This window comes from Takifugu rubripes, chromosome 16 (assembly GCF_901000725.2).
Source record: "Takifugu rubripes chromosome 16, fTakRub1.2, whole genome shotgun sequence".
NCBI classification, from domain to species: Eukaryota; Metazoa; Chordata; class Actinopteri; order Tetraodontiformes; family Tetraodontidae; genus Takifugu; species Takifugu rubripes.
Genome location: NC_042300.1, coordinates 7,042,807 through 7,055,133, shown reverse-complemented (window position 1 = coordinate 7,055,133; position 12,327 = coordinate 7,042,807). Strand labels below are relative to the sequence as shown.

The following is a 12,327-nucleotide window of genomic DNA, read 5'->3' as shown; positions in this document are numbered from 1 at the left end:
TCCTTCCAGGGTTAGACTGGACCCCCCCCCCCCACCCTCCGAGGCATCAGCTGCTGGACAAGGAGGGAACATTTTATCATATGATGGATGGGCATTTGTTATCTGAGCTGCTGAAGGGCCAGGACGAGGGAGAGGATGCGCACAGACGGCGCTTATCAAACATTTTCCTCTTTCACAGGACGCTTTATAAATATAAACCGTTCAGTCATTAAAAACTTCCAGGCCATAAAACGTCTTTCTCTTACTTTGAGTTTATTCCTCCTGATTTGGTGTGTTTCAATGTCTTGAACAAACACAAATAGATCACTTTAAATGCTGACTATCAGTAATCTGTAAGAAGATACACAACAGGCTCCGTGTAGCTCTGCTGCCTCCCGCTGGCCCTTCACACATTTGCAAAAAACATCTCCAAAGTCTGGGATTTACATTATTTATTGCAAAAATGTCTTTTCTATTGACTTGCATGCACAGGAATGTGAAGTGATTATATACAAAGAAATTCTTGATTTGTGCCACAAGATGATCACCAACAGAGTAGCAATAAAAGTGTCTCACCATTACTACGATTAATAATCACACTACTATTGTGATTATTTTTCCACACTGTGTAAAAGGGAAATTTGCAAATTTCTTTTGTGTCTAGGAACGCGTATTCACCCCCAAAGACGATTTACGATACGAATAGAATATCCCTGTGTAATATGTAGTAGACCTTTATTGCCATTAGGGGGCGCTCTCGTCATTTTCCATGTTACATTTCCAAACTAAGACGTTCACTACTGCTGATTGCAACAGAAACTGCAGCTCAGTGAAACAGTCTTTATATTGTATAGTTATTGTTTGGTTTTTTTCCCCTCACAAGAGTTGTCAGTTATGGAGTAGTAAAGAGCTACCAGCTTTATAACTTGTCTCCAGTCTGGGGTTCACATACTGTAAACAGAGGAGTTGATTACTCAATAAAAGGTAATGAAGGATTTCATCCTCACCCGGAGGAGAAGCTGAACGAGGATGTTGCATTTTAAATTTGCTGGAACGGATTGAAAAATAATCATCATAAAAAAATCACTGCGTCTCGGGAGACCAACTGGGGCTGATTAGTTTGCTAATTTCCTCCCAACACCTGATATGGGCCAACATGTAGAATCTTTCACAGGTAGACAACAGCTGAGGCATCTCTTGCGGTATTTCTTAAAACAAAAGTGATGCGTTAAGCCAGAAAGGAATATTTTGTATTCACATTAAGATTCAAGGCCTGTCAAGCTGGTCCAGGGGGAGTAATGAGCGCGAGGAGGTGTAAAATGGTTTAAAAGTTATGAAGTTATAAGCGAAAATATGACTATTGCATACATCCCTTTATGAACCTCAGCTGACAAAAATGAAATTCTATAATAATTAGGTCATCTAGGGATTAAAAACCTGGCCTTGATATATCTTAACATTAAGAGATAATGAGCCATCAGAGGAATGAAGATGAGGATGTTCCTGATATCATTCTGAGTGCAAGAGAAGAACCGTGTGAGCAGATGAGGTGATGAGAGGGTGACAAAACACCCAAAGAGGTGAACACACATGTATATAAATATCTGGGTGTGATGTCGGCTTCTCCTGACAGATGGGAGAGATTTAAATTATTCCCCGATGTTGACAGAGGTCGCAAAGGGACATGAATGCAATACTGGACAGACGTTGAAAAAGATTATTACTAAATTGACTGCTGATTGTTTCTGCTGTACGTTGGTCATGTTGTCGTGGCAATATGCATCAGCGCCACGCCGTGCTCCTGAATTGTCATCCTCACATGCCGCCATCAGCTAAATTTGTAGCTTTGCATGACAATGACAACAAAGCCACTCTTAGAAGCCTCCTCTTTATCTCTCAGAGGAGATTAAAAAGGAAATGAAAAGTAAAAAATGAAGAATTTGGGGAAAGAATAAAACAAAGACATGAAGAGGGAGAGAGAGCACAAAGGGGGGAGCAGGGACCAGAGATCAATATCTGCTGTATAATTATGGTTCAGCTTCCTGGGTTGCTTGGAGACCACATTAGGATGAGAGAGGGAGGGACAAAGGAGATGTGACAGACTCAGTGAAAGAATCATTTCAAGGCTGCGCCGAGTTGTGGGGCAAAAGTTGGAGTACATGAAAGTAGGAAAAGCAGACATAAAAGTATATGAGCTTTTTGGAAGCTTGCGTGGATAATTAGCGAGGTATGGACGGTACATGTCTCGCCGTGGTCCGATGTCCCCACTGCCCTTCACTGTTTCTGTGAGTCCACTATTTTATCCCTGCGGGGCATCGCTTTATTTACTGTTGCTCTTCAACTGAGATTTTCTTTTGCAATTTTACACATTTGGGGGATAAAAAACATATTTATATCGTTCTGCTCAGTTTAAAGCCCAGTGAGATATTTAAATAAACAGTGATGTGGGTCCCCCTACATGGGTTTTAGGCCCTTCAGCCATGTTTCTACAGTAGCCTAGAATGGACATAGGGATGAATAAAAAGTAATTAATTCATAGATTGGATAAAAATACTTTGCGCTCCTGCAGCCTTTTGGGGCCACCAAAGCTGACACAATACAAACATTGCTTATATTGATTTTTTGTCCACATGAATCCCCATAAATAATTGTGCAAATCAAAAGAGGTGTATTATTTCATTACTCTACAAAGTTTGTTTTTAGGATTGTCAGCACGCCGCCTGACAATGTGGAAGGAGGTTATTAAATTAATAAAATGGAACAATAAATCGGTGCACTGTTCCTTTAAATGATGATGAGGAGAGGGAGGTGAAGAGAGGGAGAGAGAGTGGGGTAGAGAGGGGAGGTGTAGAATAAGCAGGGGGTTGTTGCCTGCACTTTGTGTCGGAGAGGTGCGTGGTATGGACTGCAAGGAAGAGGACAGAGTGACTCCAGTGGATGCATGCTTGACGGGGGGGTTTATGGAGGAGCTATCGTTTGCTCAGTGTTTCTTCAGCATGGCTGGAAACAAAGGCACGAATCCCTGACCTCTCACTTCCAAACAGGTAAACGGGTGAGGAGAAGTCAGCAAGAACGAGGACATCAGATTTCTTGAATATTTCTAACAATTCTACTGACTTTTTGCAGTGGACCGATGGTTCTTATTTCCCATTGACTTACGGCGAAGCACCTCAAAGGACACGATCAATCATTGATTATAAGACAATCAATAATTACTTCCAGACCTCAACCAGGCAGAAAATGGCAGAGAAAGAAGGAAGAACAGAGCAGCGGCAGGTAAAGCCTGGGGACAGTCTCGGGGCCAAAGCTGTGGCCGGGGCCCCTGTAGCAGGTGGAGGAGTGGTGGTGGAGGTTAGGGAGAAGAAGGGACCTCTGCGAGCTGCGATACCCACGATGCCTTTTCCTCTGGCCGTCATCTGTCTGTTTCTAAACACCTTTATACCTGGTCTGGGTAAGTCTGTAATCAAGCTTGGCCCTTCGGTTTATGTGTGACTTGTGTGGAAAAACAGTCCAGATAAAATGGGAAAGAGATTAAACTCTAAAACTGGAGATGCTGTGAATGTCAGAGAGTGGAGGGGGTAGCCAGAGTTTACAGTCACGGAGAAGGCAAAGACAAACAAACAACGAGTCAGAGCGGATGTTGACTGGTCCTGAAGGCAAAATTTACAGGGAACAGCTACGAAAATATTTGGAGAAATAAACCAAAGTTATGAGCAGCACTTGACTTTTTATTACTCCTCCAGCACAACAAACTTCCTGGAACTTGATGTTGATGGGAACGTTTCTTTGTAAGTTGTCTGAACTAACACACTCCTGTGATCATATCTTCTCTATACATGCACAAACAATGACAGTAACACTGGTATCACAACAGCAGTCTCAATGGGCAGAGCCTGATGCCACACCAGGGCCAGCATGAATGGATGGATGGATGGATGGATGGATGGATGGATGGATGGATGGATGGATGGATGGATGGTTGGATGGATGGATGGATGGATGGATGGTTGGATGGATGGTTGGATGGATGGATGGATGGATGGATGGATGGATGGATGGATGGATGGTTGGATCGATGGATGGATGGATGGATGGATGGTTGGATGGATGGATGGATGGATGGTTGGATGGATGGATGGATGGATGGATGGATGGATGGATGGTTGGATCGATGGATGGATGGATGGATGGTTGGATGGATGGATGGATGGATGGATGATGGATGATGGATGGATGGATGGATGGTTGGTTGGATGGATGGATGGATGGATGGATGGATGATGGATGATGGATGGATGGATGGATGGATGGATGGATGGATGGATGGATGGATGGATGGATGGATGGATGGCCTGTTGTGCTACCTAGGTCAACATTAAGTGTAATACTTGTTTTAACCGGTAGGTCGACACAGTGCTCAAATCCCCCATTTTTACTGGTTTTGTGTTAACATTGCTGCTAGGAACCCACGTAAAAGTGCAAATGAACAAACCAGACGATCAGAACACTTGCGCAGCACTAATTGTGCAGCAATGACCTTTCCAGTTGTGACACTGAAACAATGAATGGCGTCAGTAACACCGGCAGCATTTGAGAGAAAAGTCTGACTCGCGATGCGTTCAGGGGCGCCATTTCCCCAGGGACATCTCCCACTCTGGGTTGACATTAAGGAGGCCTCTAGACATTTCAATTGTCTCCCCAAGGCAGACTTTGCAAAAGAAGCAATCTGGAGTGTCAAAGCCACACTCATATTCCGTCAGGTGTTAGTGACATCCTCGTCTAATCAATAAATGTCTGGCAGAGGGTGTAGATTGCAGTGTTGGCATAACTGCCTCCACTAAAGCACCTTTGATTATTGTTTTCCTATTTTGAAAGAGCCAAAAACCCAAATTCGTAACATTCATATGATGACATTATAAGAGCTCTTGTACAACCGTACATTAGATCTTCTAACAGTGGTCCCTGGAGTGTCTTTTGGTGGCGATCCAGACAGATCCGATGCCTCTGCTGTGTGGTCCGGCGTCCTGTTTGATTCTGGATGTCTTTTTACGGCTGTGTAATATCATCTGACCTGCATAATATGTAGCATCAAGCTATAGGAGATGTTGATCTTTGCACTTGGCATCAACTGTGGAACCAGAAAGTGGATCTCATATTATGTCACCTCAATTTTCTTTAAGTAAACACTTGTGGTAGCGATTAGAGTAGCCTCATATACAGATCCAGGAAAACATTAAAGAATTATTAGGAGGATTCAAAAATCAAAACATAAAAAGTAATTAATGTTTCCTTGCAAAGATGTACTCCAAATCTCATTCAAGGCCTGTTTCTCCAGTGTTTCTGAAAGCAGAAAACAAGGCTGGCAGACCCGACGACCCCCGGCGACAAGTCCAGGTACCCTCTGTCTGTGCACGCACGCTGACGGTCTACCATTAGAACCGTGCCGGGCGGGCATTTAAGGCAGAGGCGACACCTTCATCTTTGTGTGCACGGCCTCGGCGCCTTGACATTTCATTGAATAGCTGTGGCTGGTTGCCGTGGCAACGCAGACTGAAATGAATACAGGGCACTTATGTGTGTATCTGACTCGCAAGAATTGAGAGCTTCTGCGTGCATGTGAGTGTGTGTGTCTGTGTGTGCGTGCATGTGAGTGTGTGTGTCTGTGTGTGCATGTGAGTGTGTGTGTCTGTGTGTGCGTGCATGTGAGTGTGTGTGTGTGCGTGTGTGTGTGTGTGTGTGTGTGTGTGTGTGTGTGTGAGTCTGTTCTGTCGAATTGCCTAATTGCCTGCGATGGAGAACAGCAGCTTGTTCTATTCATCCTTACATCCAAAATAAAATTTAGACACGTGTAATTGAATTGGGACAAGAGTCAGAGTAGAAACGTGCAAACATGAGCGTGCACGGTTGTTTGAATAAAGCCTGCGTCTTTGGCACTGGGGAAAGAAGATTATCTCTGCTGGTGTGAACGTCACATATCACAGTGGATCAGTGTTCCAGACACTTATGGTAGCTTTTGTTCTGATGGGTCGGCAGCGTTAGGAGATACTGTTCTAAAGGTGAACACAGCTTTGATGTTTCCTTTAGTACCAAAGTGAAACCTCAATGCAAACGAATCCGCTTGAGAATACATCTTGATTAAGATACCCTCTGTTAGACAATAGGGGGGTAATTGTCTCTTTATTGGAGACATTCAGCAATGAGCAATTGTGCGGCATCTGCCTCACTGTTGGAGAGAAATGACATATTTCAAAAGGATCTCCTCTCCTTTCTGTGGTTGATGGTGGATCTTATTGATTGTGTTTGTGTTCGAGGCTGAAGAAAACAAAGGCCCTAAAGAAAATGCTAGAAAATTCTAAAGACTGAGGATCTAAAGGCAAGCGATGATCAGACGCAGCGAAAGTAAAGCTTTGCACCTAAAGATTCCAAAGGCGAGACTCCAGGCAGCCACCCTGAAGATGGAGGGAAGTCCAAAAAGAGACACCAGACAGATGGCTTGAATGTAGCGCAGAGGCAGAATTAATATCCTCGGGCAGATGGCCCGAATGTGGGGCAGACGGGCAGAACCAAGAGGCCAGGATTGATTCTGATGTCCTTTTCAGGCCGGGTGGGATAAACAACCCAGAAACTGCTCAGACTAAGACTCAGATGGATCTGGGTGGGCGTGTGCTGGGTGCTATTCACCAGAACCAGAAGGTTTGCTGATGTAGGTCGCTCGCCGAAGGCTGAAATTTGTCATATCGGTCACCTTTCAGTCGACTAAAGCGTTAATCCACAGGAAAAAGTTCCCCAAAGTTTCTCTTCAAACAACTACAACTCTACTCTATTGTTTTTGACTCATTGCGATACGTCTCCTTGTCTTTTCTCTTTCCTTTCCTTCTTTTCACACTCTTACACTCTATCATTAACCTCCCACACTACCAGTGGGTGCTCTGTGAAGTGTTCCGTGTGATTACAGTCATTTGTCTGGGTTTTTTCTGCACATACACACACACATGCACACACACACACACACACACACACACACACACACACACATAATATCTCCCACGTGTGACATACAAGGAAACCAAAAGACGTTCACACAAAGAGGTTTGCTGGATGTATTAAACATTTCTTTTTTACTATTATTGTAGTCGGGGATTGTTAAACATGTTCTTTTCTCCTTTAATGGCCAATTTTCCCCTAAGATGTTCGCTTCAATCGCCCTCTAACAGCTCCAGAGTGGAGTCGTCAAACGGTGGCCATGACGGCAACAGACGCTATGATGAAAGTCATCTCACGGTACAGAAAATTTGTACCACGTACCTAAAGATCTAACCGTACCCAGACAGCATGGATCCTTCTTTTGCCAGCCAAGTTTGGAGCCACCAGCCTGCTGTCGCTTATATCTGGAGGTGGGCCGCTTCATCGGCAACCAAAGGCATCTGCTGGTGGGCGTGGCCTCTGCGACCTCCACGTTTCATCTGATGAGATCATAACGTCTTCATGAATCTTATATTAGCCCTTCTAAAAACCCATAAAGTAGAATTCTTATTTTCCCTTATTCTCCGCCCTCCTTTGCTATTTTGGGACTTGGCAGTTTGACTTTTTTGGAAGCATTTCAGACAAGGCCACCATAATCCATGGGAAAGTAAATATTATGGTGTATGTTCTGATTTGTTACGAGTGTGGGACATATCTGGCGTGCCTGTGTTTCTATATAAAGAGTCTTTTTACAGAGCTCTTCATTCCCCACCCGACCCCCTCCTTATCAAAAATAAAGCATAAAAAACAAGAAGACCAAGAAAGAGTAAATCCTCAGAAGCCAACTTCCACTTGATTTGGCCTTCTTCTGCTCTTCACAGACACGATGTAGCAGCTGGTTCACATCTGCCTCTCACTCACACACACACACACACACACACACACACACACACACACACACACACACACACGCATACACACACACACACACACACACACACGCACACACACACACACACACACACCTGCTTGGCTTGCTCTGTTATTTGAAATTCCACCAATGTGACAAGAAATCACTGGGGGGAACTAGGGCCGAGGCTGCCTACACATCCAGCAGACATCCCTAATGTCACATTAACTAGGTACAGATTTCAGGGCCGTATTTGGACGTCTGCAGCAAAAACGAACCCCTGCTGAACCTGTGAGTCATTCACGCTGTTGACAAAATGCCCCACTTCACTCAGAAATACAGCAGAAAGGATCTATTCCCATATGAATATTGTCCTGCTACAGGCTGAGATGATCTTACCCAAGAAAGAGAATGTGATTTATATATTAGCTGATTCTAATGTAGGTTTTGGTAGAGCGCCCCGTGTGGAGCATCAATGTAACTGCAATTCCACTTGGTGAGAAAGATTCTTGCTTAATTCTGGTTTCATTTCTTTCGTGTTCATCTGACATAGATAGCAGATACATCCACTCAGAGTTTATGCGGGACATTTCTGGTGGCACCACTGCCGTCGTGGTCTCACCAGACTAAATTCTCAATAATTCTCACATCCTTCAGGGGCGTGACTGGATGCTGTGAGATACAACTGTGTCCACAATCCTGCAGTTTGCCTCACACTGAATAATGACACTTTTTCCAGTTGATTATATGTGCAACAGGATTGATCTAACTGCCCCATCTAGTGACAGGGAGGGGTACTGCAATCATTTGGAGACATTTAGGTAGGGGTGACTGACTTGGGATGTCATTTGATCATATAATTTCCCCTCTCTGTTCTACAGGCACCCTGCTCTCAGCCTTCACGGTGCTGTGCGGAGCCCGCAGCGAACTACTCCCGGAGCGGGGAGTTTGTTGCGTGTTCTGGCTCAACGTGGCTGCGGCTGTGATCCAGATACTGACAGCAGTCATCATGGTTGGGTGGATCATGAGTATCTTCTGGGGAATGGACATGGTCATCCTGGCGAGTCAGTTCTTGTTTTATGTCGCGTTGCTTTGCAGATTGTTGTGGCTCACATAAACACAGGTGATGAATTACAAATGCAGCACACGTCTGCAGTGATTTTAAAGTTGCATGCACGTATAGGAATTGTTCCCAACGAGAACAAATAAGGAATGACCAAAAACTAGAACTACACACCTGTGTGTGTCTCTACATGCAAGCATGCCCATGTGTGTTGGAGTGTATTTCCTGAATGTTTTCTCTTGAATTTTTGTGAATATCGTGTCTCAAAAGAGTCTGTAACTCCTTCTCTCTTCTCTCTCTCCCCGCCCCCCCCCCCCCCGTGCTCCCCACAGTTTCTGATGGTAGGTTTTTATCTTTTACTCAATAATCCCACAGAGATGTGTTGAGCTCACACAGAAGCGAACAACTTTACGAAATTCAAAGCCAGCACTCGTCACCAAATGAATCACATTTGGGCGCTGATGTATTTTCAGTTATCCAAGCATCAATTTAAAATCGCAAAGCTGTTGGACAAAACTGGAGGTTTGGTCTCCGCTGAAAATAGGCAAACGGATGCTAAAGGCAGCCACATAATCTAAATCCCGTATAGCTGACTGCCACTACGTCAGCCACCGGTGCTCCCATGCTTCGTCTTTAGCAGCACACATCGGTTCAATGACACGAGCTTTTAATATCTGATGAATGCTTCATCTGTATCCCTCAGACACCTTACTTCCTCTGCCCTCTCCCACTCCCTGCCCAGGCTACAGAGACCAGGGTCTTCCCCAGGACGTCTGATGGAGGATGCTCTTGTCTGCCAAGGTCTCGTGCAGTTTGTGCCAGTTGAACGACCCTGAAATCCCGGAGGCGACCTTTGGAATGAGCAGACACTGCCAATGTCTGGATGTTGGGCAGGGAGCCGACACGAGAAGGAATTAGAGATAAATGCAAGAAGAAAAGAAAGACAGGAGACAAGTGGCTGTGCAGGATGAAGATGTTCATATTCATTTATCACTGCTTTAAAATTCTTACATTTTTTTTGTTTTGTTTTTTGCAAACGCAAATCTGTAAAAACCAAAAATGACAGGACAGGAATCACGTAAACCTTAGTGGCTTTTATAAGGACAACATAGTATTTATCAGTGTTCTTCACAGTTAATGAAGTCAGCTTGCGACCAACATCGTTTTATTTTCCTTTCACACATTCCCACTGCTGTTGGCAAACACTTTCTTTTCACATTCTGTGTGTGTGTGTGTGTGTGTGTGTGTGTGTGTGTGTGTGTGTGTGGGTGTGTGTGTGTGTGTGTCCAATGACTCATTCCGCCTGCTAATTACTTGACTTATCGCAGCTTTTAAATGTGCAAAGCAGTGATACACCAGTGTGGGACACCAGCATTCCTACCCCGTCTACCCTGTTCTTTTTATTCAAGCAGCTATTTTGAACACTAATGGGTCAATATAACCTGTGTGTATTTACCGTGTGTGTGATATTTGACCAGAACATAATCTGCGTTGCCTACCAACCAGATTATGTTGCAGATTAACTCCTGGATTGTAACAGAGGAACTATGTTAGTGCTTTTAACGGTGCAACAACACAACACAAATAATATCACTGTATCGATGTCGTGAAGTGCTCATGTGTGTGAAAATTAGCATTACAACAATGAGTGTGCAGGTGGTATTTTATGCCTTAAAATCCTCTTGAGTGATTTTTGTAGCATTGGTTTTGTAGTTTACTTCCTGTTTAAAGTTCCCTGCATGCTCGGCTTTGGGGTCGCGATGTCAACCAACACAAACAGATGCGGACACCAACACTTGTGCAACATTCTTAGAGCTTTGATTATAATTAGATGTGAATTGATTGTGCCTATTTTCTTATGGTGAGGTGGACTGCTGAAGCAAGGCGTAACCGGACTAAGACACGCTCTGAAATGTGGATTTTAAAAGCACCTCTCCGTCTGTACTGCTTGGATATTAGAAGTGTGTATTTTAGCCCTGCAATTTAGCTCCGAAATGCTCTCCTACTTTATTATATCAGATAGGTCACAGTAAGAAAGGCACCTAAAAAAGTTTAGGAGTGGTTTTTACACTAATGTGCATTCATTTTTGTTTTCAGACTGCTATAAAGTGTGTGACTTTGATTTTTTTTTTTTTTTTAACACTATGTGGTACCTTTACTACTCTATTTTACTTGTTAATTTATGCTGCAGTAAAAACATATTTTATTGCTGGGTCTGTTTGTGCTTATTTTATTACACCGAATATGTGTGGTCACATCTCAGATCCATCAGAGTTCCAGGCTCAAGGTGGCATCCCGCAAAAAACTAGAAAAGTAAGAAAAAAAAAATGTATATTTCTGTTAGTTATTCAAATGTAGAGTCGAGAGAGGACGTGGCATCATAGACTCGGGATGAGCTTTCCGATCACTACATCTCAAAGGAGTTTCCATGGCGATGACAGAAATAGTGTCATTATCCATCAGCGTGGAGGAGCCAGTGTGGACAACACAGATGTTATTCCCATAAAAAGCGTTTGCCTGTAAGAATTTTGCCCAGACTTGCCAACTCTCCCCTCTCACCAAATAAGGATTGTTTCTGCCCACTGCAGACCAATGAGTGTATATAAAGAGCTGTATATAAAGAAAAAACAAATATAAGTACAGCTCCCGCAGATGCCAAAGACCCCACTGTGTAAACACAGTGTGTTTAACACACTCATCCAAGATCACCACATTTCCATCACTGTCAGACTGACACAGCACCAAACTTTCACATCAACTGGGAAGTGAGAATTTAAAAGTTCCGTATTCTTAAAGATGGATGACTTTTTAGGCTTTAAAGAAGCTATGACTGTAAAATTCTTTGAGGTTTCATGATCGTAAAAGTACAACGTTCACACTCCTGTAAATGTAAATGATGACTGCAATGTCTGTAATCCAAGCATGACTTCCTCTAAATAAAGTCATCTCTGATTTCATACCATCAGTTGCCTCTTCTTACTGGAAGCTGTGCATGTGAAAGCACACCAGCGCCACGCCGTGGCACAAAAGGAAAATTACAAGTGTTCGAGTTTAAAAAAAAAAAAACACCTAAGAAGTGGGTCAAAAAGCAGTCTCAGCAGTCAGTTTGACTCAACGGAGGAAAATGAGCTGTGTGTGTGTGTGTGTGTGTGTGCGCGCACGCCCTATCTAAATGTGCTCACCCTAAATTGGGCCCTGCTATGTATGCACACAGGCATGATTCATTGGTCCGGATACTAAAGTGCCCACGAGCATGCTTTGTGTCTGGACGTGCATTTCTTAAAAAAAGAAATGATAGAGACTCCCTCACTCTACTGTATTTCCATCTCCTAAACACATAACCTCTTAACCTGCAGGTGACACAGCATGAATAATACAGTACAACCACACAGAAACCTGTTCAACAGCACCA

At 43.6% G+C, this 12,327-nt stretch overlaps 1 protein-coding gene across 2 annotated transcripts; it reads left to right on the top strand.

Moving 5' to 3' along the window:
• Positions 1 to 2,844: 2,844 nt before the first annotated feature.
• stum (stum, mechanosensory transduction mediator homolog) lies at positions 2,845 to 11,243 on the top strand. Of its 2 annotated transcripts, XM_011611966.2 has the most exons (5): positions 2,845 to 3,023; positions 3,106 to 3,430; positions 8,734 to 8,916; positions 9,248 to 9,256; positions 9,658 to 11,243. In XM_011611966.2, the coding sequence occupies exons 2-5, from the start codon at positions 3,220 to 3,222 to the stop codon at positions 9,690 to 9,692; spliced, it is 438 nt and encodes a 145-aa protein (XP_011610268.1). In that variant the 5' UTR covers positions 2,845 to 3,023; positions 3,106 to 3,219; the 3' UTR covers positions 9,693 to 11,243. The 2 variants fall into 2 exon arrangements, with proteins under 2 accessions (XP_011610268.1, XP_029704997.1); XM_029849137.1 differs by having other exon boundaries at positions 2,845 to 3,430.
• Positions 11,244 to 12,327: the final 1,084 nt, after the last annotated feature.